The 19,469-nt window shown below is 46.9% G+C and overlaps 6 protein-coding genes across 6 annotated transcripts; 1 reads left to right on the forward strand and 5 right to left on the reverse strand.

Annotated features, from left to right (window-relative positions):
* Positions 1–320: 320 nt before the first annotated feature.
* Positions 321–2,499, reverse strand: F4822DRAFT_441363 (major facilitator superfamily protein). The gene is made up of 5 exons (XM_051462856.1): positions 2,072–2,499; positions 1,581–1,994; positions 1,400–1,529; positions 1,057–1,332; positions 321–1,004 (listed from the first exon to the last, which is right to left on the reverse strand). Exons 1-5 carry the CDS (start codon positions 2,141–2,143, stop codon positions 484–486), a joined length of 1,413 nt encoding a protein of 470 aa, XP_051318121.1. The 5' UTR covers positions 2,144–2,499; the 3' UTR covers positions 321–483.
* Positions 2,500–2,672: 173 nt separating this feature from the next.
* On the reverse strand, positions 2,673–3,618 carry F4822DRAFT_425558 (S-adenosyl-L-methionine-dependent methyltransferase; the record flags this gene model as incomplete). Its single annotated transcript, XM_051460354.1, has 3 exons — positions 2,673–2,844; positions 2,905–3,442; positions 3,495–3,618. 3 exons carry the CDS (start codon positions 3,616–3,618, stop codon positions 2,673–2,675), a joined length of 834 nt encoding a protein of 277 aa, XP_051318122.1.
* A 463-nt stretch (positions 3,619–4,081) lies between these two features.
* Positions 4,082–5,503, forward strand: F4822DRAFT_126330 (uncharacterized protein). The gene is made up of 4 exons (XM_051452640.1): positions 4,082–4,368; positions 4,422–4,729; positions 4,813–5,028; positions 5,082–5,503. The coding sequence occupies exons 1-4, from the start codon at positions 4,119–4,121 to the stop codon at positions 5,415–5,417; spliced, it is 1,110 nt and encodes a 369-aa protein (XP_051318123.1). The 5' UTR covers positions 4,082–4,118; the 3' UTR covers positions 5,418–5,503.
* A 232-nt stretch (positions 5,504–5,735) lies between these two features.
* Positions 5,736–8,736, reverse strand: F4822DRAFT_390713 (uncharacterized protein). Its single transcript, XM_051457065.1, has 6 exons — positions 8,373–8,736; positions 8,213–8,284; positions 7,519–8,100; positions 7,235–7,423; positions 6,891–7,174; positions 5,736–6,828 (listed from the first exon to the last, which is right to left on the reverse strand). Exons 1-6 carry the CDS (start codon positions 8,498–8,500, stop codon positions 6,014–6,016), a joined length of 2,070 nt encoding a protein of 689 aa, XP_051318124.1. The 5' UTR covers positions 8,501–8,736; the 3' UTR covers positions 5,736–6,013.
* Positions 8,737–9,006: 270 nt separating this feature from the next.
* On the reverse strand, positions 9,007–10,823 carry F4822DRAFT_390717 (uncharacterized protein). The gene is made up of 2 exons (XM_051457066.1): positions 10,484–10,823; positions 9,007–10,417 (listed from the first exon to the last, which is right to left on the reverse strand). The coding sequence occupies exon 2, from the start codon at positions 10,359–10,361 to the stop codon at positions 9,375–9,377; it is 987 nt and encodes a 328-aa protein (XP_051318125.1). The 5' UTR covers positions 10,362–10,417; positions 10,484–10,823; the 3' UTR covers positions 9,007–9,374.
* Positions 10,824–12,921: 2,098 nt separating this feature from the next.
* F4822DRAFT_126374 (uncharacterized protein) lies at positions 12,922–16,366 on the reverse strand. Its single transcript, XM_051452641.1, has 2 exons — positions 14,445–16,366; positions 12,922–14,395 (listed from the first exon to the last, which is right to left on the reverse strand). Exons 1-2 carry the CDS (start codon positions 15,718–15,720, stop codon positions 13,119–13,121), a joined length of 2,553 nt encoding a protein of 850 aa, XP_051318126.1. The 5' UTR covers positions 15,721–16,366; the 3' UTR covers positions 12,922–13,118.
* Positions 16,367–19,469: the final 3,103 nt, after the last annotated feature.

Below are 19,469 nucleotides of genomic sequence, written 5' to 3' on the forward strand. Positions count from 1 at the left end.
ACCATGCAATGTATGTATCTCGCTCTCGGCATCCATCGCTACTATTAGACTGCCGGTTGTTCAACCTGCTTCCGGGCATGTATGTCTTATGCTACCTACATATTCGAGGTAAATGTATATCGGATGTAACGTGAAACCCTGATATGCCCGGTTTGACGCGCATAGCCCATGCATAACATGCAGGCAAGGACTCATCCGACAGTCTACGACGAATCGGGATAATTGCCTTTAGATCTGTGACTTATGACCGTCTGTTGCTTGTGGACTGGTAAAGAAAAAGGACTTACATCGCCTTGATCGCATAATACTTCATGTGTTACTCGAAAAGGGAGTTCGGTGTCAAGGCTTTTCAGCCCCGCGGCCCAGAATCTTCTCAGACTTAGGGCATGAAAATTACTATCTATGCTAAATTTATTCTACCAGTGTTCTAAATATAATGCCGCGAAGCCTTGCGATTTGTGACAGTAAGCACCAGAACCAACTCTATCCTGATTGTGGCGTCTTTAGCGACTGGCTAAACTTGCTATTCTCCCTCAAATGGCGGCCGAATCTTATAAAGGCGAACGGAATGACGGCCATCGCGAAACTCAAGAAACCGAGTAGACTAGTGGCCCAGTTCACACCAAGATGTCGGTACATAGGATCGGTAGCCAGAGGCAACAATGCCGATACAAGACTCCTCGAGCAGCTTGAAGCGGCTAGAGCACTTGCAGCAAATATTCTGTATGCATCAGCAAGGTAATTAATCAATGCCATAAATATTAAGAGCAGCGCAATGCCAAACGGAACACCTGCGATCGCAGGAACAATACAATGTACGGAAGGCCTCGCCGTCCAGGCAAGCCAAAATATAGTCGCCGATAGTAACGGCCCGCCGATGCAGGCAAGGGGCAGGCAGCGGTACTCCTCTACTTTGACCCAATGCTTGTCTCGCATCTGAGCACGTTGGTAAATACGGTCGTAAGTTAGGTAAATTATAAAAGAAAGAAGGGCGCCGACGGCAACTGCAGCGTATAATTAGGGGGGTTTGTCATTGAGCGTTGCTAATAGGCTTACTGGGGATAAACATCAAGCCACGTTCTCCAGCCGTCATACCATATATACCTTCGAAGACAATTGGGTATGCTTCGAAGAACAAGTAGAATATGGCGTAGATGAACGACAGGTGGAGACAGGAGAAAAATACGATGCTTTCGGTGCAGAACATTTTAATGGGTCTGGATAATACTTTGGTGAAGAGATGGTGCCAATTCTCTCGCGTGAGTTGCGCCAAAACACTGACGTCGGTATCCGCCATACCTTGTTTACGTCGTAACACAGGCCCAAATGTTTCTATAATTGATTAGGAGGCCTCCACGAAAGTACTAGCGATCGACTTATGAATAGGAGCTTGACGAACCAGGCAAGAGAAGCAAAAAGGGCCATGATGCCCCGACGACTATCAATGCAACCCAGAATGTCCATCTCCATCCCTTTTCAGAGAGATATCCCGACATCAATGGGCCCATCGTAGGTCCTAAAGTTGTAGCCTATTATTGGTTGGTCAGATAATGCTAACAACTAGGGGATTCGTCATTTACAGCCATATAACCTGCCATAGCCCGTCCCCGGATCTTCGGATCGGAGTAAATATCGGCATAGATACCGCCTGTAACGGAGGGGGGTGAAGAAGCAAAAATTCCTGCGAGCAGCCGGAAGACGACTAGGGCGGCAAATGTAGGCGCTAATGCGCAAGCTAGAGTGAAGACTGTGTAGAAAGCAAAAGTTATGAGGGTGACAGGGCGGCGGCCGTAGGTCTCGGATAGTGGCCCAAATGCGATGGGCCCTACAATGTAGCCAATGAGGTAACAAGTGACGGGCAATGTGAGCAGTTGCGGGTTGCTAACGCCGAAGTCCGCAGCGACGAAATTCACGGCGCCGCTCGGAAGAGCCGAGCCCAAAGTGCTATTAGCAACGGCGATCATGCCAATAACAAATACGAACGCTTTTCGTTTCTTGTACCCTCATTAGTCCATAACACAGCAGAGATCCCGTTTATTCCGTCCTTAATCGTTTCTGTGAATTTACATACCGTTGACCATGAATATGGATCAGCTGATACAACAACTGGGGGGGACTGAGATTCAGCTGAACTAACCAACATCCTTCTCTCTGTTGAAACGAAGACTACGATAAGTTGATTGGCATGGGAAACTGAAAACAAAAAAATTGTGTAAACTCCCCACAGATCTCTTTGTATATTTACTCGTTAGTACGTTACACAAGAAGGGTCCGAATACGACTAAAGTATCGAATACAAACCGATGAAAGGCAAAAAAACCAAACATACAGCGAGACAAGTTTTACTAGCGGCCCTTCTGGGATGCGTCATTATTCATTGCTATCTCGGGTTCCAAAACTCTGGAGTTACCCAACTTTAGGACGGGGTACAAACATTTGGACTTCCCTATTAAGACGAATCATTAACACCCCGAGAAGTTTGCGGCCTAAGAATGGATCCCAGGGCGTGGGTTAAGCAATCGTTTTCTTCCATAGGAAACCACCAGATCATCTTTTTTGATTCATATACGAAGATCTCGATTATATCATGACACCTAGTTCCTAGTGCAGAATATTAGTGTAGTCAACCTAGAGAAAGTCACCTACCCCTATCCGAACTGCTTAGTTACATATTAGGGGCTTTTCTGAGCGACAAAACGGAGTCGGATGTAGTTAACCGTAAAGGCTCCGTCGTGTTGGCGCCGACCAACTCCTTCTAACACTTGAACGACCTCTCTAACCGCCACTTCACGTTGACCTTCGGTAGCTAAGAGCGAGAGAAAATCTGCTCCGAAAAGGCGAACCCTGGTAAATGCCCTAGGTTAGCTATACGTCTTTAGGGTTATGTGTAGGACAAAGACTCACCATCCTTCGATGCCACCGCCTTCATTATTCGTAAGCTCCGTCTGTCTCAGTTCGACTTCACCCTTAAGCCACTTAAATCCTTGGCTCTCGACTAGATTTTTCATGGCGTCAAGGCTTGGGAACCACCAAGGGGACGCGTTTCTAGCCGCTTCAACCGGGATACCCTGATGTACAAGAGCTCCGATAATAGCTGCATGGACCTCGGCAACATTGCCTAGAGCACCTGACTCGCTTACCAAAAGGCCACCAGGCTTAAGGGCGTCAAAGCAACCCTTAATGGCGTTCGTGCGTGTGTTTTCATCACGGAGAATCCAGTGTAGAGCTGCATTGGAGAAAACCTTGTTGAAAGAGGCGTTGCAGAGGCTTTGATCCTTGTCCAGGTGCCGACAGTCAACCACACGAGCATCGACTCCCGGGAATGTCTTGTTGAAAGATTCGATCATATTGGGTGAGGCGTCTACGCCAACAATACGCTTTACATGTGGCGCAATCTTTGCAGTTAAGACGCCTTCTCCGCAGCCGACATCAAGAATTTCATCTGCAAAGCATCAATGATTAACGTTGCATGAGGTTGTACTTGGGAGTGTTACCTTGTGGTTGAGGTTCCAGCCATGCGACAATCTTGTTAGTTAAAGCAGCTACGAAGGGCGCAACAGTAGTCCCATACGCATCTGCAGACCAGATGTCAGTCTTGTTGGAGGGTGTCGAAGTCATTTTGCCAGCATGTAAGATGGTATCTCGATGGAATGAGGCAGTTTACTAAATCGCCGTAAGACCTAGAACAGGTTTCCAAGCTGTCTCGCTTTAATAATAAATCACTAGGTCCGAAAAAAGGGGGGTATGGTTACACCAATGAGGGGTTTCGTCATACTACCTAGATCCTAGTTCCTTGTAGTCGATGGGGAAGTTTTCATTCACCTACTTAGGTACATACGATTAGATAGATGCTCTCGAATCCTCTCAACGCTTTGAATGCGACCTCCGCGGATATGGTTAATCGGATAATGTAAGGGATGCTTTCTGCTACCTAGGAATTCGTTACTACGGTAATATGGTATTGGTAGCTTAAGTTAAGCGATTGTTATATATGCAGTAAAGGGGTATCAAGTATCTAAAATGTTCCACTTATGAGAGGTACATATTATAGGTCGTAGATATAGATGTCCCTAGGCAGTCGCTTTAATCGCCATCATGTACGAAAGTTTCACCCAAACATGCTTCATATTGTATTCAAATATACCTTTACTTTAGGGGTGTTCCGGGTTGTTCCACTAGGCCTCCTATTCCTAGCGCTTATTCGTGTCCTGGGGGCTGCTGGACGCCTCTGGAGACCATCCTATACCGGAAAATCAAACCGGAAACAACACTCAGATCAAAAAATTGAACCTTTATGGGACTTTGATTTCCGGAAAGTAGACCCCATCAAATACCAACCATATAAGACACAAGGTCATGTCACCATGGGTAATGAATATCTTAGATTTCTTCTTAGGGCCTATGGATTAATTTTATAGTAGGAATCCAAAAACGTACCCGTTCAGAATGGATTCGAATCGACCGCGGCTATGTAAATCGCATTGAGGAACGATTACCTCTAATTAGAGACAAGCACGAGTTTACCATTGGGACAGGACCGAAGGTCAACGCCGCCATCGCAGAATTATATGAGGAAATCATGATTAAATATTTGCCCGTTAGGTTCCCGACTATTTTCAAGAGATACAAAGAATTGGTGAAGAACTTGGCCACAGGAACTGCCTATCCCCTTACCACGTCGGGATTAACACCCGATCAAATGCTGGCATATATGGGCGAAAACGTCGAGGCAAGTGTCGGCATTTCTCATTATCATCAAGGTATACTAATTAGACATCGAAGAGTAAATGCTGACTTTGGGATATGAAATAGGAAGATTTCTATTTCATGTGCCTGGATTCGGACGGGCAGTATCGTTTACAGGGCTATATCGCCTGTTTCCCCGGCGGGTTTCTAAGCCCCGCGCGAGTTGGGGAATCTGTGCGAGAAATTCACCAGCCAGTCCCAGGATATGAAAGTAAACTCGGGCTCAGCGTAGATCGGTATTTTTCCCGGATGCGACCAGGAGACTTCATAGGGCGCATGAACGTAAGCAATACACCAGGAAATATGTAATATGTCGAATGCTGATTGAATAGAAGTGGTCTCTGCAAGTTGATGGTGTTGACTTGTTTCGTACCGATGGTAATAATTACTATCCGGAAACCGAACAAGCCATCCTAGAAGACAAAGCAGATCCTTCCCTTGATGATTGCTATTTGCGTGTAGAGCACCAAACACTAACTAAACTCCCACGTACAAATGCTATAATCTTTACGGTGCGGTCATATATGACATTGCTCCATCAAGTAAAAGCTGAGGGGGATGGGAAGGCTTTGGCACAAGCTATTAAGTCCATGCCTGGAGGACTTGGTCATTACAAGATGGGTCAGTACTGGGGCAAGAAACTACTCCCATGGCTAATGGAAGACGCCTAATACCACTAGGAGTAGGCACCTATATAATCAGACTGAGACCTAAAATTGCCCCCAAATATTATAAATATAAGGCTCTTTTATTCGCGGTTTTTGAGCGCCCAACGCACTATAATTATAAGGGATTAGCTTCCAAAGCTCGCTATAATTCCAGTACCACTTGTCTTATCTCCACAATAATTAAGCGGATGGCATCAAGGTTAGGACTGTATTTCTACCCCGCTATAGATGTAGGGCATGAAGCACTATCTCAGTGAGTTTTAGCGGATTATTCCCTGTAACTATAGCGGGTAAACATTCTTTCCGTAAACGGTAGGTGGCATGAAATTCATCAACTCTGATTGGCTAGCTCTTGAAAGTGATCGCTATGCGCCGTTTAAGGAAGTATAGGGTGATTTTTCACTGTATATCTAATATGAAGATCCATAAAGTTCCCATATAGGATGTTCATGGGTATTTGTAAAGAAGATGCTGAAATAAGGTGCGTAGAGAATTAGGATTTCACAGCTGCATGAGTGAATAGAATCCTTTTAAAGCCATAACCCATATATACACGCCCGAGTGCCATGCTACGCAGGAAACTTGTACTCACATCCTACCTAGGTAGGGTTAGCGAGCCCTTCCGTATTTTCCATATCTGCCATATCAACTTCTTGCTGCACGCCTGCATTCGCATCCTCTATCCAACTCATTGTCATAGTCGCCCACAGATCATGAAATAACATTGGCTTGGAACCCTCATCCGTTACTCCCGCCCCAGCCCCAGGCGGCAATGTAGAGTCCCCGGCAAGTGTAGGCGTCGCATATGAGGCGTTCGTAAAATTGCCCTGCTGCCCCTCCCACAATGGTAGGTATTGGTCCAAGCTCCCATCGAACATGGGGCATTGACGAGCCCTCTTGTCCGCTTCCTCAGCTGCCGCCGCCTCTAGATCCGCGCTTTTTTTATCATACTTAGCTTTGAGTGACCTGAGGACTACCTTCATAGCCGCGGCAACGTCAACTCGCTTAGCGCTGGATCCTTTATTAGCACTATTAGGTTCGTCACTTCCAGCGTTATCCCCACCCTCATCCTCAACAGTAGATAACTTCGTAAGAACTGTACCAAAATCCAAGACTCTCCTGCCTTGAGCATAGTCGTAGGTTGGGCAGGCTGGTACAGGGAACGATAGACGATACCCTAGGATAACAACGACAATGAAACGCCCAATATCGGCACCGCAAAAGTGACCCATATTCTCTGGTGGGAGGCTCAGAACGTAGTCGAAGAAGGCTCGGATCGTGTACGTAGCTGCTTGAAGCTTGACCGGGTCAAATAGGGGATTTTCAATATCTTCAGGACGTGGACGGAGGTTCTGCATTAACGGGGCAGCCAAAAGATAGGCGTCTACTATGAGCGAAGCTATTAAGATATTCGCTATTTCATGTTTTCGTCAGCGCTGGCGACTTAAGTAGGGTATTATAAATAAGGGGACTCACGCGTAATTGAGAGATGGCCAGGAATTTTAGTCTGAAATTCTCGTAATTGTGTCTCCAGCCCCATGCGAACGAGACTGTGGTGGTGCTCGCTCTGGCCACTAAAGTTCATCTTCTTATAGTTCCTATCCAATTCGAAGAACTCGTTTAAGATGTACTGCAATCGCACAAGCCAGACGAGTATATGATCTTGCTCGAGGTCACTATACTGCTCTAGTGTATCACAGCATTTCGCCATCCACATAGTGTATCTTAAGCTAGAAGGCTTGGACCATGCCCATGAGTGTCTATATAGGCGTTAGACTAATTGGAATTGCGGGGGAGGGGGAAATTTCTGTGTAACTAACGTCGAAACGTTGTAAAAGCAGGAGATATATGCTCGGATAGTCTGGAATCTGATTTCTCTCCTTTCGGGTGACAGGGCTGCAAGATCCAAATTTGTCTCCTCGTCTAATTCTAGGTCGTGGACGATGTCTACGGCCATGCGCATATATTGCCTTGATTGCCTATTCTTTGGACGCAAGTGAAAAGGGTACCTAGCACAAAAGTTTTATAACATTAGGCTGTTTTCGTCGCATGTGTAACGTCGCATAATTACTAGCCGATTTGAGGTCAGAAGAAAATGACTTACCAAGAGCAATAGACAATCAGCCCCTGTAGCAACTCAAGTGACCGTTCACCTCCAGTTACGAATTTCAAACCCAGAATCTTCCGGAACTCTTCATCATAAAGGCTATGGCCTTGCAGACTTGTGGAACAGCTCGCTACTGCAAGGATAGCCAAAAGGACGAATGGCATATCACGAGCCAAGGATGGGACATCAGCGTTAGCGGGCAGCATGATACATGGACAATACGGCAACATCGAACGGAACGTGTCGAGTAGCTTAGCTGCAGAGTCTAGATTAAACCGTGGCTGAATGCCTAAGCTACTCATAGGTCTTGAGCTTGACGAGACAGTACTCGCCGCCGTTAATGATGGAGTGCGCATCGAGAGATCGTTGAAACTGAAAGTCTGCCCAGCTGGCTGTGAGGCTATTGCTGAGTCTTCGTCTAGTTCTTCCTCGCAAGACGGAACGAGTTCTTCGATGAAGCGTTCGTGTTTTTCCCTCAGATCGTCGAAGTTATCACGTAAGGCATCATCGGTTGGCATGGCGAAGTCGATGCTGAAGGTCTGGCTAGGACCAGGGGGAGGGGGTAAAGCCTCTGCGTCACTGTGGTAGAAAGGGCATTTCTAAGCCGATTTGATATATATGGCGAATAGAAAGGGGGTATTGTAATACACTTCTAGAACTAAATTGTGGGGAAAGAAAAGGTAATACTTACGGCCGAGTGACTTTAGGTCGCCGGATTCTTGGGCCAGTGCGAAAGATACATTCCCGCTTGAACTCGGAGCAACTACATCACGCAAGGGCACATATAAGTCTTAGCTCCCAAGTAGTGTTTATGAAATTGGGGCCCTAGGTTAATAGATATGGTACCATACCGCTTGCAAATCCCTGGTTGGGGCCCTGACTGGCACTTGACTTTGGAAATCCGACATGCCTCGCAGGCATAATTCATTTTGGTTGGCTTTGGCTGCGATCGCGCCTGGGTTTCGCTTGGCTGATCCATTAGGATAGTGGCTAGAAGACTGAGAGACCTGTGAATTCGATTTTAAGTAAGCTAACAAGGCAGAATTAGCGCTACTATGATTAATAAATACCGAAAGGTCTTCCAATCGATTAGTAATTAATATGTACGGATATTGAATATATTCAACATAATTTACTTAATTGATTGATTACCTGAGGTCTCAATTGAAGCTGGATGAGTTGTAATGGACATGATGGAGATGGTCAGCATTACTGTGTCATGGAAGGAAGGAGAATTCACCGGCAGTTAAGGTCCGGACTGGGTCGGTGTTATAAATGACTAGCAGACCCGCCCGGAGTTAGATCATCCCGAGTATGGCAATTGCGGATCGGGCCTCATCGATAGCGCCTACCTCGCCTAATAAGTAGCCTCACAGGCCTAGCTTATAGGTCGTACTAGTCCCCCATAGGTATCGCCAATAGTGTTTATAGACACCTAACGCAGGTCTCCAACCGCTAATCCCAACTCAACTATCTTTGGTCGATCATGGTTGTTACCCCTCATCGGCGTTTATATATAGAAGCCAGATCTTAATCTCACATACAAACCATCATAAAATCATTATTTTAGGTGAGGGTGTATATTTTGAGGTATATAACTTACATCAGCTCGTCACGAGACGAGGAAAAAACGGTGTGCGCGTAAGCGCTTTTGTCTATCTGGGGTGGCTCTAGGTTGCGCGCGCAGCCCAGTCAAGTCTACATACGTAAACGTACATTACATACATACATGCATCATTACACACACCTACCTCACTCAATCTACCTTCCTCACCTTCCATTGCCTCGGCAGGTGTATGACAATGGAACCTCCTATATTTTCTGATAGTAGTATAAGAGGCCAGGCACCTGGCCTATATTGTGTGGGCACCAGACACTGCGATGTAGATGCCCACGGCAACCCCGGCAATGACCATCAATAGGGCTACCGTTGCCGCTCCCACGGCGGCCACCATCATCTTCCTCCTTCTCCCCTTTGGTCCTGTCCGCCATTGCCGAATGCGCGCTGCAATCCCACCCTCCTCCGCATCACCGCTCTTTGTCCTTCCGCGCTCGGCTGCAGGGGTACCCTGGGGAGTTGCATCTTCAATTTCAACTGGCGGCTGATATGTCAGCGGCGTTGTAGAGTCGACGCGAGTACTTGGCACGCTGGTATTGCTATATCGCTGCGGGGTGCAGTAACCTGGCGAATATGGAGGTGGTAGTGATGACCGTGGCGGTGGTGAGAGTGGTGCATCTGGATCGATTATTGATTCCCGAATACCTTGGGTATCTACGTTGTAGTTTGTAGGCCGCCGAGGTGGAGTGCTGGGAGGCTCTGGTGAACATGTCAAACTGACATCTGGTATCGCGGAAAGAGGTGTCTTGACCACGGCAGTGGGCGGTACTTGAAGGCTTTCAAGGCCATTTGTGGCGGCAATGAGACTGGCTAACCTCTTCTGGACAGGTGTTGGCGGTAGAGGTGAAGAGGGAGGCGGTGACGGGGGAGAAAACCACGAACTTATGGATGTCTGCGACCGCGCGGTCGTAGGTGGCGAGTCAAAAGTTGTAGAGTGGGAAGTGGTCGGCGGTGAGGCGGCGGTTGGCGGTAACGGAAAAAGTGATGGCGAAAGGGACACAACACTACATCGGGACGACAGTGAGATGTCCGAGCACGGCGATATGGCTTCACCCTTGACGCACTGAAAATCGACACTGAGGGCATGAGGTTGGGCGGAAAGATGGCTACCCGATGAAGTAATGCTATTGTTCTCGGTCGGGGCGGGTACCACCAATTTTGGGAGGGCCGACAACTCGAGGCTCTTTCGCTTCCCTTGCGTCGCCTCGTTGCCCGCCATCATCGTGAATATTGAATAATTCTATGTAATAGTAGTTCGCCGGAAACAACGTAACGATTGTATGTTCGTTGGTCCGGAGAATATGTTTTGCACCGATCTTGCTAATTCGATGGGCGCATATACAGATAGCACAGCTACAGGTCGATTCCGTAATGAATGACAGGACTTCGGCTGACAAGCAGGCGGTGCGTAGGTATACGGAGTTCTAGACGGAGGATTTCGGAGATTTGTATATTTGGACCAGCTAAAGCGAAGGACGGATCCAAGAAAGAAGCGTAACTCATTCAAATGAAGGGCAGTATGACCATATTCATCATTATATCATAATCATAAAAAATAAAATCGTAGAACATCAAAAGAACGTAAATGGTTAGGTGTGTTAGTTAGTCGGTTAAGCGGTGGAGGAAGAGTTTGGCATAACTCGGATTCTGCTGTATTTGGTTAATTTTTCTTCTGACTCTTCCTCGAAACCCCTCAACTACAGACTGGTGCCAAATTCCCGGGAAATCTAAAGATATAAAAGGCATTGGAATTCAAGAGCCTTAGCAGATCGACCCGTGCGACCGCAACTCAATCATGCAAGGCACAGGGGGGGAAAGCGGATCGTACAGAAGAGAAAAGAAAAGGCTAAAGGTACGGTGAGGTATCTTTGCTCGGAATCCTCCATTCCTACCACCTCCTAGTGCACATACATTATTCTCTCACATCATCAATACTACGACTTATTACGCACAGTACGATAAAAGGGAATAACGGAGAGCATAAGAAAAAAAAAAAAGAAAGACATGTGGTCATCAATACGTACCCAAGTACCGCGCAAGACCCGGTAGTTGTCGATCCCTCAGCGCAGGCTGCTGCCCAGCCCACGCGGACCACGCCCTGCCCCTGCCTTCAGCCCAGAACCCAGGCCGGACCCAGAGTTCCCAGCCCAGATCAGTCAATAAAAAAATCGTAAAAATACCCCCAGTACGGCTTCCAGACCTCCCAGTCTTCCGGGGCACCATAGAACACACCGCATCTTACTCTCATCTCTTCAGCCCTCCACTCCTCCACTCTGCCCTCCGCGATATTTTTTTTTTCTCGTTTCGTTTCTCTTTCGTCTGTGTCTCGCTTCACGATTCACACCGAAAGACGCCACCCGATTGGATCTTGTAAGCCTCGTAAGCAAGCAAAATTCCCCAACCCCAAAGCTCTAATTAGTAACCACCTCGGTCTGTATCAGAACGAAAATAAAAATGAAAAAAATTTGCATCTTTACCCCCCGGGGTAATGCACAATCCGGCATACTGTATGAGACCTACCTACATTGTCTTCGCACATAGACATACATACATATAATGGATGCATCCTAAGACCTCAACTTACTATAACGCATGCACAATACCGTGCCTTGCGTCTCGTACCTTACATAACAAATCCACCAGCCCACTAACCCACCTAAGATAGACAACCCAGCCAGCCATAGGTAGCTACAGCCCTGGGAGAGACCCTACTACATACGCACCTTGCATTTCAGGCGCAGGTACCTAACCGACTAACCCATTCAGCAGCATCCTACCAGCCTACCCACCCATCGGACCCAGAATTCGCGCAGGGCAGTCCCCGTTCCGGTGCAGTTAGTCAGTGCATCGCAGGGCCGTACCTGCGTCAAGACAAAGGGAGTCCTACATATAGTCTAGCTAACCTAGCGCAATATGCAAAAAGTACCCAAATTAATATAGGGCAGGCTCCCGCCCCAACCTCCGCGAATCGTCGTCGCCATCACTTGTCCCATACCCTACATACGTACTTTTTTGGAAGCAAGCAAGATACGAATTGCATACTAGTATCTAGCGCATCGTATCTACCTACATACATATATTCATCGACATATCCATATGTTGATGTTCATATGATGTATGTATGTACGCGTGAGTATATATTAAGTATGTACGTACGCCCCAAAACGTGTGACAATGCAACCAACTGCGTCATTGCTATTGAATTAAAAAAAGGACAGATTGAATTTGGGACGGCACGGGACGCTACGGCAAGCTCGCGAAGGTAACGCCGCTACGCTGCCCAAGCCGACAAGTAAGAACATTTCCAACCCTCGCCGATACTTAGGTACATACATGAGGCAGGCTGGCAGGTACGTACGTATTTAGGTATATAAGAGAAAAAAACCACCCACACTGTATAAACGCCAAGTTGATCGCACGGGGTGGTATGTGGTTCCTCGTATCTGATCTTCTTGCGGAGCCATTGGTCCACAAGCTTGCGCGGCGGAGCTGAGCACAGAGACGTGCTGCGAGATTTTTCATCAGAGTGGAAACTCAACACGGACAAGTATGCATACTGTGCTGCTCTGCAACCTGCCAAGTACATAATCAGGGCGAGCACAAAAACCAACCCCTCTAAAATACTGCAGCTGATCCCCGGAGTTCTCAAATCATTTTTCTGAATTCATTTTTATTAAACATTTGCCTCGAAATATTGCTCGAGCTATGTACGAATTTTCCCCTTATCTACGCCGGCGCTAAAAACGTCATCCATACACAATGCGAGTAGTCTCTCCGGTGCTCATGCGTGAAAATCAATAAGTTATTTTGTACAGGAAAGCGGAACCCTTTATTTGGGTTATCTTCGGGTTTAGAGAGTATTGAAATAGTAATTCGTTCGGTGTTGATGACCCTAATAGGTCCATAACCGTAAGCGACTCTCCGGTCGCTTCGGGATGTTTGAAATGTATAATGTGCCGAGTTCAATAGCGAAACGCCCCTAGCCAGCACGACCCCCAACTTTTTGTCCGGTACCCATGTCTACGAAAAGATTCACGAAATCAATCGTATTCTTTCCCCCAACGGTAACATTACTTGCTTGCTCCATTGTCGTAGATGTGGTATTTTGACCAGACTCCACGCCGGCGAAAAATTTCTGAACCGATGTTTGAGCGGTAGATGCATCGGCGAGTGTCTCTTGCTGAAAGATGAATAAGACTGCTGCACGCGCGAAGTCGACTACTTCTTCGGTCACCGTGAAAGTTGCTGTCGGCGTGGGTGCCGCGCTAGTACTGCTCAGAGTACTGGTTGTTGATGCTGATGTCACCGCAGGGGCTGATGTTGGATACTGAGTAGGCGACGATCGTTTCGAGTTACTATCTGTAATAGTTGTCGCAAATATCGTAGAGCCAGAAAATGTAGTTGGAGTAGTCAATGTTGTTACCAAGAAACTACCGGAAAATCCGCCGGTTCCTGCTGGATTCTCTATCGTCAATGTTATGTCGACATCTGGAAGAACGCTCAGAGTAATCGGTACATTGGCCGCGGCTACGGCGGCCTGCGCGAGATCTGAGTCTGAGCCTACATCCAAGACCTGGGCCGAAGCATCTTGCGTTCCCAGAGACTGTCCATCGAAAGTAACCAAGGCATTTTCTGTATTGCAAGAAAGGCTTTCCTTATTGAATTTCGACTGTATCACGGTAGCAATGAGAGGAATTGAGAAATTAGCTTGAGCATCTCGTATGATGCGGGGTATCGCCTGGCCGATGGTGACGTTATTAATATTGGAATCGGCTGTGTTGATCGACGTCGTCGTGCAACCTTGACTGGTGGGGACCGTACAGTCCGCACCAGTGAATCCGTTGGAGCAGATGCACGAACAAGTGCCCTGCAGGACAATGTTTGTGCCCCCATTCGCACAATTCAACTGTGCCTCACAAGTTGAAGTGTCTGGCTGTGCTTCTGCGTTCTTCTGAGCGGATTTATCGATCACGAGGAACTTGATAGGAACCACAATCGCAGCGGCTATAATACAAAGCAAAATAATAAGTAACGCGAGGCAAGTCCATATGGGCAAACCGCAGCAACGACGGCCTTTCCTCTGGGGCTCCGGTTCTGAGTCGACAGCTCGATCCGTTGCAACTGGAGGTCCACGGAAAGATCTCCGTCCCAATGGCCAAGCAGTTGATGCTCTGCTTTGTCGCAGACCATTCCGGCTCGCCGGGGGTGGGAACGCTGCTAGCATATCAGATAATCCCGACTGGTGCTTCGTATCATCTGCAAAATAGTTAGTACTTGAAAGTTACCAAAGAGGAGCACAACGCACAGTAGTCCTTCTCAAGATCCCTGCCGTAGACGTCCTCCGGGAAATCAAGTTCGTCAAAACGACTCGCTGGTCTACGCCCTCTCTCCATCAACGCTGCTAATCTTGTTGCACGCCGAATCAAGTCTGGTAAGCTTGTCAAACTTCCTCTAGCTTCCGCCGTTCTCACTGCGTCCATATCCAATCGCGGCGGTCGTCGAATAGCGGAAAATCTGTTCGGCCTCGGAGAGGGCGTAGCTTTTCGTATTGACGAAGGATCCATAGCACTAGCACTCTCAAATGCGTTCAACATATTGTCGGCAGTTAATGCGGTACCAACGGCTTCTCTCGAAAGGTTACCAGATGAACTCGATGAAGCATCAAGGTACCCAGTGCCTTCGCGAAACGGACCATCTTGGACGGGCCTTGGCCCTGGCCGCAACATCGCATCGCTCCTTTCTGAGCTTCCCGTAGTAACTAGTGCTGGCTTCCCTCTCTTCCCGACACTTGCGTCTCTGACAAGACGGCTCTCGTCCGCGTCGTCGCTAATAACGGATTCCTCTGCTATTGTATCGTCAACAGAGGCTGCATGAGGACTATAACCCGGCGATAAACTGCCAAAGCTTTCGGGTATAGCTGCGCTTGATGCGTAGGAAGTATGTGAGCGTGTTCTAGGGCTTTCTTCGGGTATCGGTGAGACGAATGATGCTGTGGAGTAAAATGACGAGGCACCCCTTCTAGAAGAGGGGGGCGGGCCCAAATTCACACTTCTCCTAGCTGCCGGTAACGGAGGGGCGGCCACAGGTAACGGGAAGTCTGGTATTGATCCAACTGAAGAATTAGTTGATTGTCTCGATGATGTACTTTGAATAGTTTCAGGTGCCGAGAGCTCGGATACTCTAGCATTTTGAGGCGTATATTGGAATACCGGTGTATGCTCCTGGATGCGAGAGCCATCTAATATCGACGGTACTCTACTAGGACGAGGAGGGCGCTGAGGTGGTTGTGACTTTCCGGGTGGCGGTCGGTATGGTTCCGAATCGGTGGATGGGGTCGAGATAGGCCCGGCAAGGGGCCACTGTAGTGGTGTCGGCCTCGATATTGCCATTCCTATTTGACCTTGTCCATCCCTGAATTGCATTCCCGGCGGCGCCTGAGGTCGTCTTATTGAAGGAGGTTCCGGAAAAGCTGATATAGCCCCTCTTGGTGCACCCCCCTCGGCCCTTTCCCTTGCTCTTCTAACGGATCCCCCCATGCCGGATGATTGACCGGTATTCCGCCCATTTTGGGATTGACTCATTTAAGCAAACACTATAGGATGCGTAGGATTCGAATCAGTTCACTGCATTCCACTCGTCCACCTTGTTACCAATTCCTTCACGGCCGTTCGCGTTTAGATGAACTGCATACGCGAGTCTTGGGTCCCACGCCACAAGCCTGGGTCGATGCAATGCTGGTAGCCGAAGTAGACCAAGAGAATCGAACGGAAACGCGGTCGAGGATTATGGGCCTCGTGTTTAATCTTTAGCAACACGGGTGCCTACTTCGACGCCAATAAATGGGAGGTATCACAAAGTATTCAGCTCAGCAGTCGTAGAACCAATCGTCATCCACACTATCCAGAACAACCAATTGTAACCCGATCCTAGCTTCGACCAAAACGAATAGTAAGAATGGAAGCGCCAATAGTACTAGACCCGCGGCAATATACAATTAAAAAGTAATCCAGTCACTTTTAGCGAAAGGTATTGTTGGGCGAAGCTAAGGTTGCAAGTTAGCCTATACTAAACAGATAACAAATAGTGAATCTGAGTAATTAGGGTTGTAGGGTGATTGTGCAACAATGAATAATAGAGAACGATAATTCGACAGCCTCTGTAATTTAGCAAGGCCAAGACGATGTCACGAGTGCCGACTAGAAGCTATCCAAAACTCGGGCTCGATGCGCGAAATTCCGGTGTCTAGTGGCAGCAACAATAACCGGCGAGGCATCCTGACGGGGTGATCAAAGATACAGTATACAATGGGAGATCACGTACGCTTGATGTTTCGAAAGGTGCTGGACCTTCCCTTGTACCAACCCAATACGGATTGGAATAATTCAGTAATGAGTTAACTTGACCCAGAAAAAGAGAGGCAACCCTCAAGATTGATGATAATATTCAAACGAAGGGATTCCTATGGCTCGACCCGAGGATTTCCAAACAAGCCAAGAACCAAAGACACGGTTAGACGCGAGATAATTGCCGTCGGGTTGCTAAATGCAATGACGAAGCTGCCGTGGTCGTCATACAGCGTCGCTCCTAGTCAGACGGGAGTGGGGTGGTACAGCGAACCAGGTGATGCGACTCTACCGTCTCGGATACTGTTCGCGTTTCAGATGCGTGGACGCAACAGGGTCGTGAGGACGAAAAGATAGCAAAGGCTGTAAGGCGAGAGAACGTGCGAGGTGTCTGGAGAATGGCGATCAGGAGACAATCAAGCAAAGGCCTATCATACACACTTGTTGAAAAGGCTAAATTGGAAATCCAGCTTTTGTCGGCGCGGATGGCGACGGTAAGATCGGAGATTCTGTTGAAAAAAACGAAAGGCGCACAGGAAATCTAGTGTCGTCAAGACAGGATAGAATATCCTGCAAGAGAATGAAAAATGAGAAAAAAACGAGAGTAGAGAAACCGAAGTAAGAGAAAGAGCGGTAATGAGGCAATTACAAGAATTGCGGCACTATGAGACCAGACGACACTTGGTCGTGAAATTGTGATATCGTGAAGGTGGCCGAACAAAAAAGTTGAAGTTGGCAAGTAGTCAAACCAGTCGAGGCGGACGAAAGATTCCGAGTACCTAGGTAGGCAAGCAAGTTGCACAGCAGGACAGGAACAAACTCAAGGGAAGGAACAACAGCAACGATGAAGGATGGCGGCAGCGACACAGCAGCGGCAGCATTACATAGAGAGAACCTTGGAAGGAAGAAACCGAGCCGATGGTCAGTCACGACCTGTTTGATTCAAGGTACTTCGGAAGGTAGTTTGTGCTTCGCATTAGCCCATTATCCCATGTCGTTTATACAGAATTATGGAGAAAAAGGGGCCAGGCTTAGACTGGGAGAGCTTCAAAATGGTACCGGAAGGTCAGTGCATTATACCGTCGACGAGACTCCGGCCCCACGTTCTACCATGGGAACCCCGGTAACCACGGCCAAATCTGAAAACCCTCATTCTAAATCCTTACCGTCAAAATCGATCTACATGCAGCTTATTCTCTAAAAGACATACAAACTCATTTAAATATTTGACACTTGGACCTTTAGAATTTAGAATAGTTATGCGCAATCCTCGAGGATGGAATAGTCTAATAGTACACCATATACATAAATTGTATAAGTCGTAGTTATACGTAGTAAGCTAGAATATAGCTATAAGGTTGGACTTTATCCAGAGCATAATTCAAAGGAGTTTGAAGTGATTAGATTCAAACAGAGGCGACGGGCTGGGAACCCCTGTAAGTGTCTAAAACCCCTGCCACTACGTAAAATTTCTAGCGAATCAGCAGATAAAGATGATGAGCTTCACCAATTGGAAACACTAGCGTCCTTGCTTGCAGACACTTAAAAGTTCGTCATCCTAGATTCAATTAGTTATGTAGTAACCTAAGTACTACATATAGAGATTCAAAACAACCTATCAATTTAGAAAATGAAGATATCTAAATTGACCTAATAAGACAAAAAGTGAATAAAGATATTTATGTAACTATAGATGAAGAGGGAATTAAAATAGTATAGAATTGTGTACGTGTTTAGTATAAGATGAAAGAGGCGACTTCAATGTTCTGATGATACGTACCTAAGTATGTACCAGCGGCGCGTACTGCCTGCCACTCTCCTTTCATCTCGATAAAGTAGCACATTAGGTCATACGAGCATACAAGCTGACACATTAGGTAGGTGGCGCTTTTCTTTTCCTCGTCGTTTGCAAAGCAAACCATCTTAGAAAAAAAAATCAAAATCAAGCATTACATCTCGGTCAAGAATTGCGACAAATAGATGTATGTATCGCAAATATCGGGCCATAATAATGGATATCCCGATGTACCCCCCATTAATTGGAAGATTAAGGTGATACAGATTACTCGGATAATTTTAGCCTTTTCCACGATGCCATGAGCTCGGATACTTGGGGGATATTAGTTATCCGTCCGGAGAGTTACAGTGGTAAACTTGACCACGGCCCGTCCTCTTCCATTAATATTGCTACCTACGATTGTGTCATCCCGATAAAACGACGATATGGTACATCGTAATAATATCCCCATTTCATCATAGCGAGCGCGATCGTCACACTAACCTGTTCAGGGGTTATGAAATCGCCTATTGGCGTACGACTCCCGAATACATACCCAAATAGGTATGTACAAATGTACATATTCCTACGCGGACTCTGATTAGGTAGCAAAAGCGCTTGCTTGGCCACTGATTCTTTCTCCTCAGATCACAAAGAGACAGCTTGCGCGTAAATTTCCAAGTCGATCCTCTTGGATGAGGAAAAGCATGATGAAAGATGATCTTCACCAGCCTTTTTTTAATATTCTCCAATAATCGGTCGCAGTTCACATCATACGTAAGCTCTAGTCTGCAACATTTCGCACATCTTGCAGAGGATAGTCCTGAGGCGATGGACTCCACACAGGTAGCTGCAGGGACGGGAGGATTGGTTCTGGATAGGATTAGTTTCAGATTAAAATCGTTCCAGCCCCTTGCTGAATTCCAATCTATCCAATTAACATATCATACTCATTTTCATTTTAGACCAAATTGATGAAAGATGGCTGTCATTTTTCGTATCCCTATGCATCACATTAAGCAAATGGCAATTGGGACCTTTTTGAACTCGCATTTAGGGCTCGGGTGATGCATACTGAAATAATCACATGACCCTTTCTCAAGTCAACCCCCGAAGTTCTACCTAGGTGGTTGATTAGAATAATAGGAATAACCATTCCTATCAACTCAAAACCATTAGTTACACACCATCGATACGCCCCTTTATTGGA

The sequence above is a fragment of the Hypoxylon trugodes genome, assembly GCF_022578975.1.
Source record: "Hypoxylon trugodes strain CBS 135444 unplaced genomic scaffold F4822scaffold_2, whole genome shotgun sequence".
NCBI lineage: Eukaryota > Fungi > Ascomycota > Sordariomycetes > Xylariales > Hypoxylaceae > Hypoxylon > Hypoxylon trugodes.

Coding starts and splice junctions, on each gene's coding strand:
- F4822DRAFT_441363 (XM_051462856.1), bottom strand. CDS start 2,143: ATGTTGGTTAGTTCAGCTGAATCTCAGTCCCCCCCAGTTGTTGTATCA. Junction 1,530..1,580: donor CTATGGCAGGTTATATGGCT/GTAAATGACGAA, acceptor AACCAATAATAG/GCTACAACTTTAGGACCTAC. Junction 1,333..1,399: donor CTTTTTGCTTCTCTTGCCTG/GTTCGTCAAGCT, acceptor AATCAATTATAG/AAACATTTGGGCCTGTGTTA.
- F4822DRAFT_126330 (XM_051452640.1), top strand. CDS start 4,119: ATGCTTCATATTGTATTCAAATATACCTTTACTTTAGGGGTGTTCCGG. Junction 4,730..4,812: donor ATATGGGCGAAAACGTCGAG/GCAAGTGTCGGC, acceptor GATATGAAATAG/GAAGATTTCTATTTCATGTG. Junction 5,029..5,081: donor ACTTCATAGGGCGCATGAAC/GTAAGCAATACA, acceptor ATTGAATAGAAG/TGGTCTCTGCAAGTTGATGG.
- F4822DRAFT_390713 (XM_051457065.1), bottom strand. CDS start 8,500: ATGGATCAGCCAAGCGAAACCCAGGCGCGATCGCAGCCAAAGCCAACC. Junction 7,424..7,518: donor CTGATTGTCTATTGCTCTTG/GTAAGTCATTTT, acceptor CTTTTGTGCTAG/GTACCCTTTTCACTTGCGTC. Junction 6,829..6,890: donor TGGCCATCTCTCAATTACGC/GTGAGTCCCCTT, acceptor AACATGAAATAG/CGAATATCTTAATAGCTTCG.
- F4822DRAFT_390717 (XM_051457066.1), bottom strand. CDS start 10,361: ATGATGGCGGGCAACGAGGCGACGCAAGGGAAGCGAAAGAGCCTCGAG.
- F4822DRAFT_126374 (XM_051452641.1), bottom strand. CDS start 15,720: ATGAGTCAATCCCAAAATGGGCGGAATACCGGTCAATCATCCGGCATG. Junction 14,396..14,444: donor GGATCTTGAGAAGGACTACT/GTGCGTTGTGCT, acceptor ACTATTTTGCAG/ATGATACGAAGCACCAGTCG.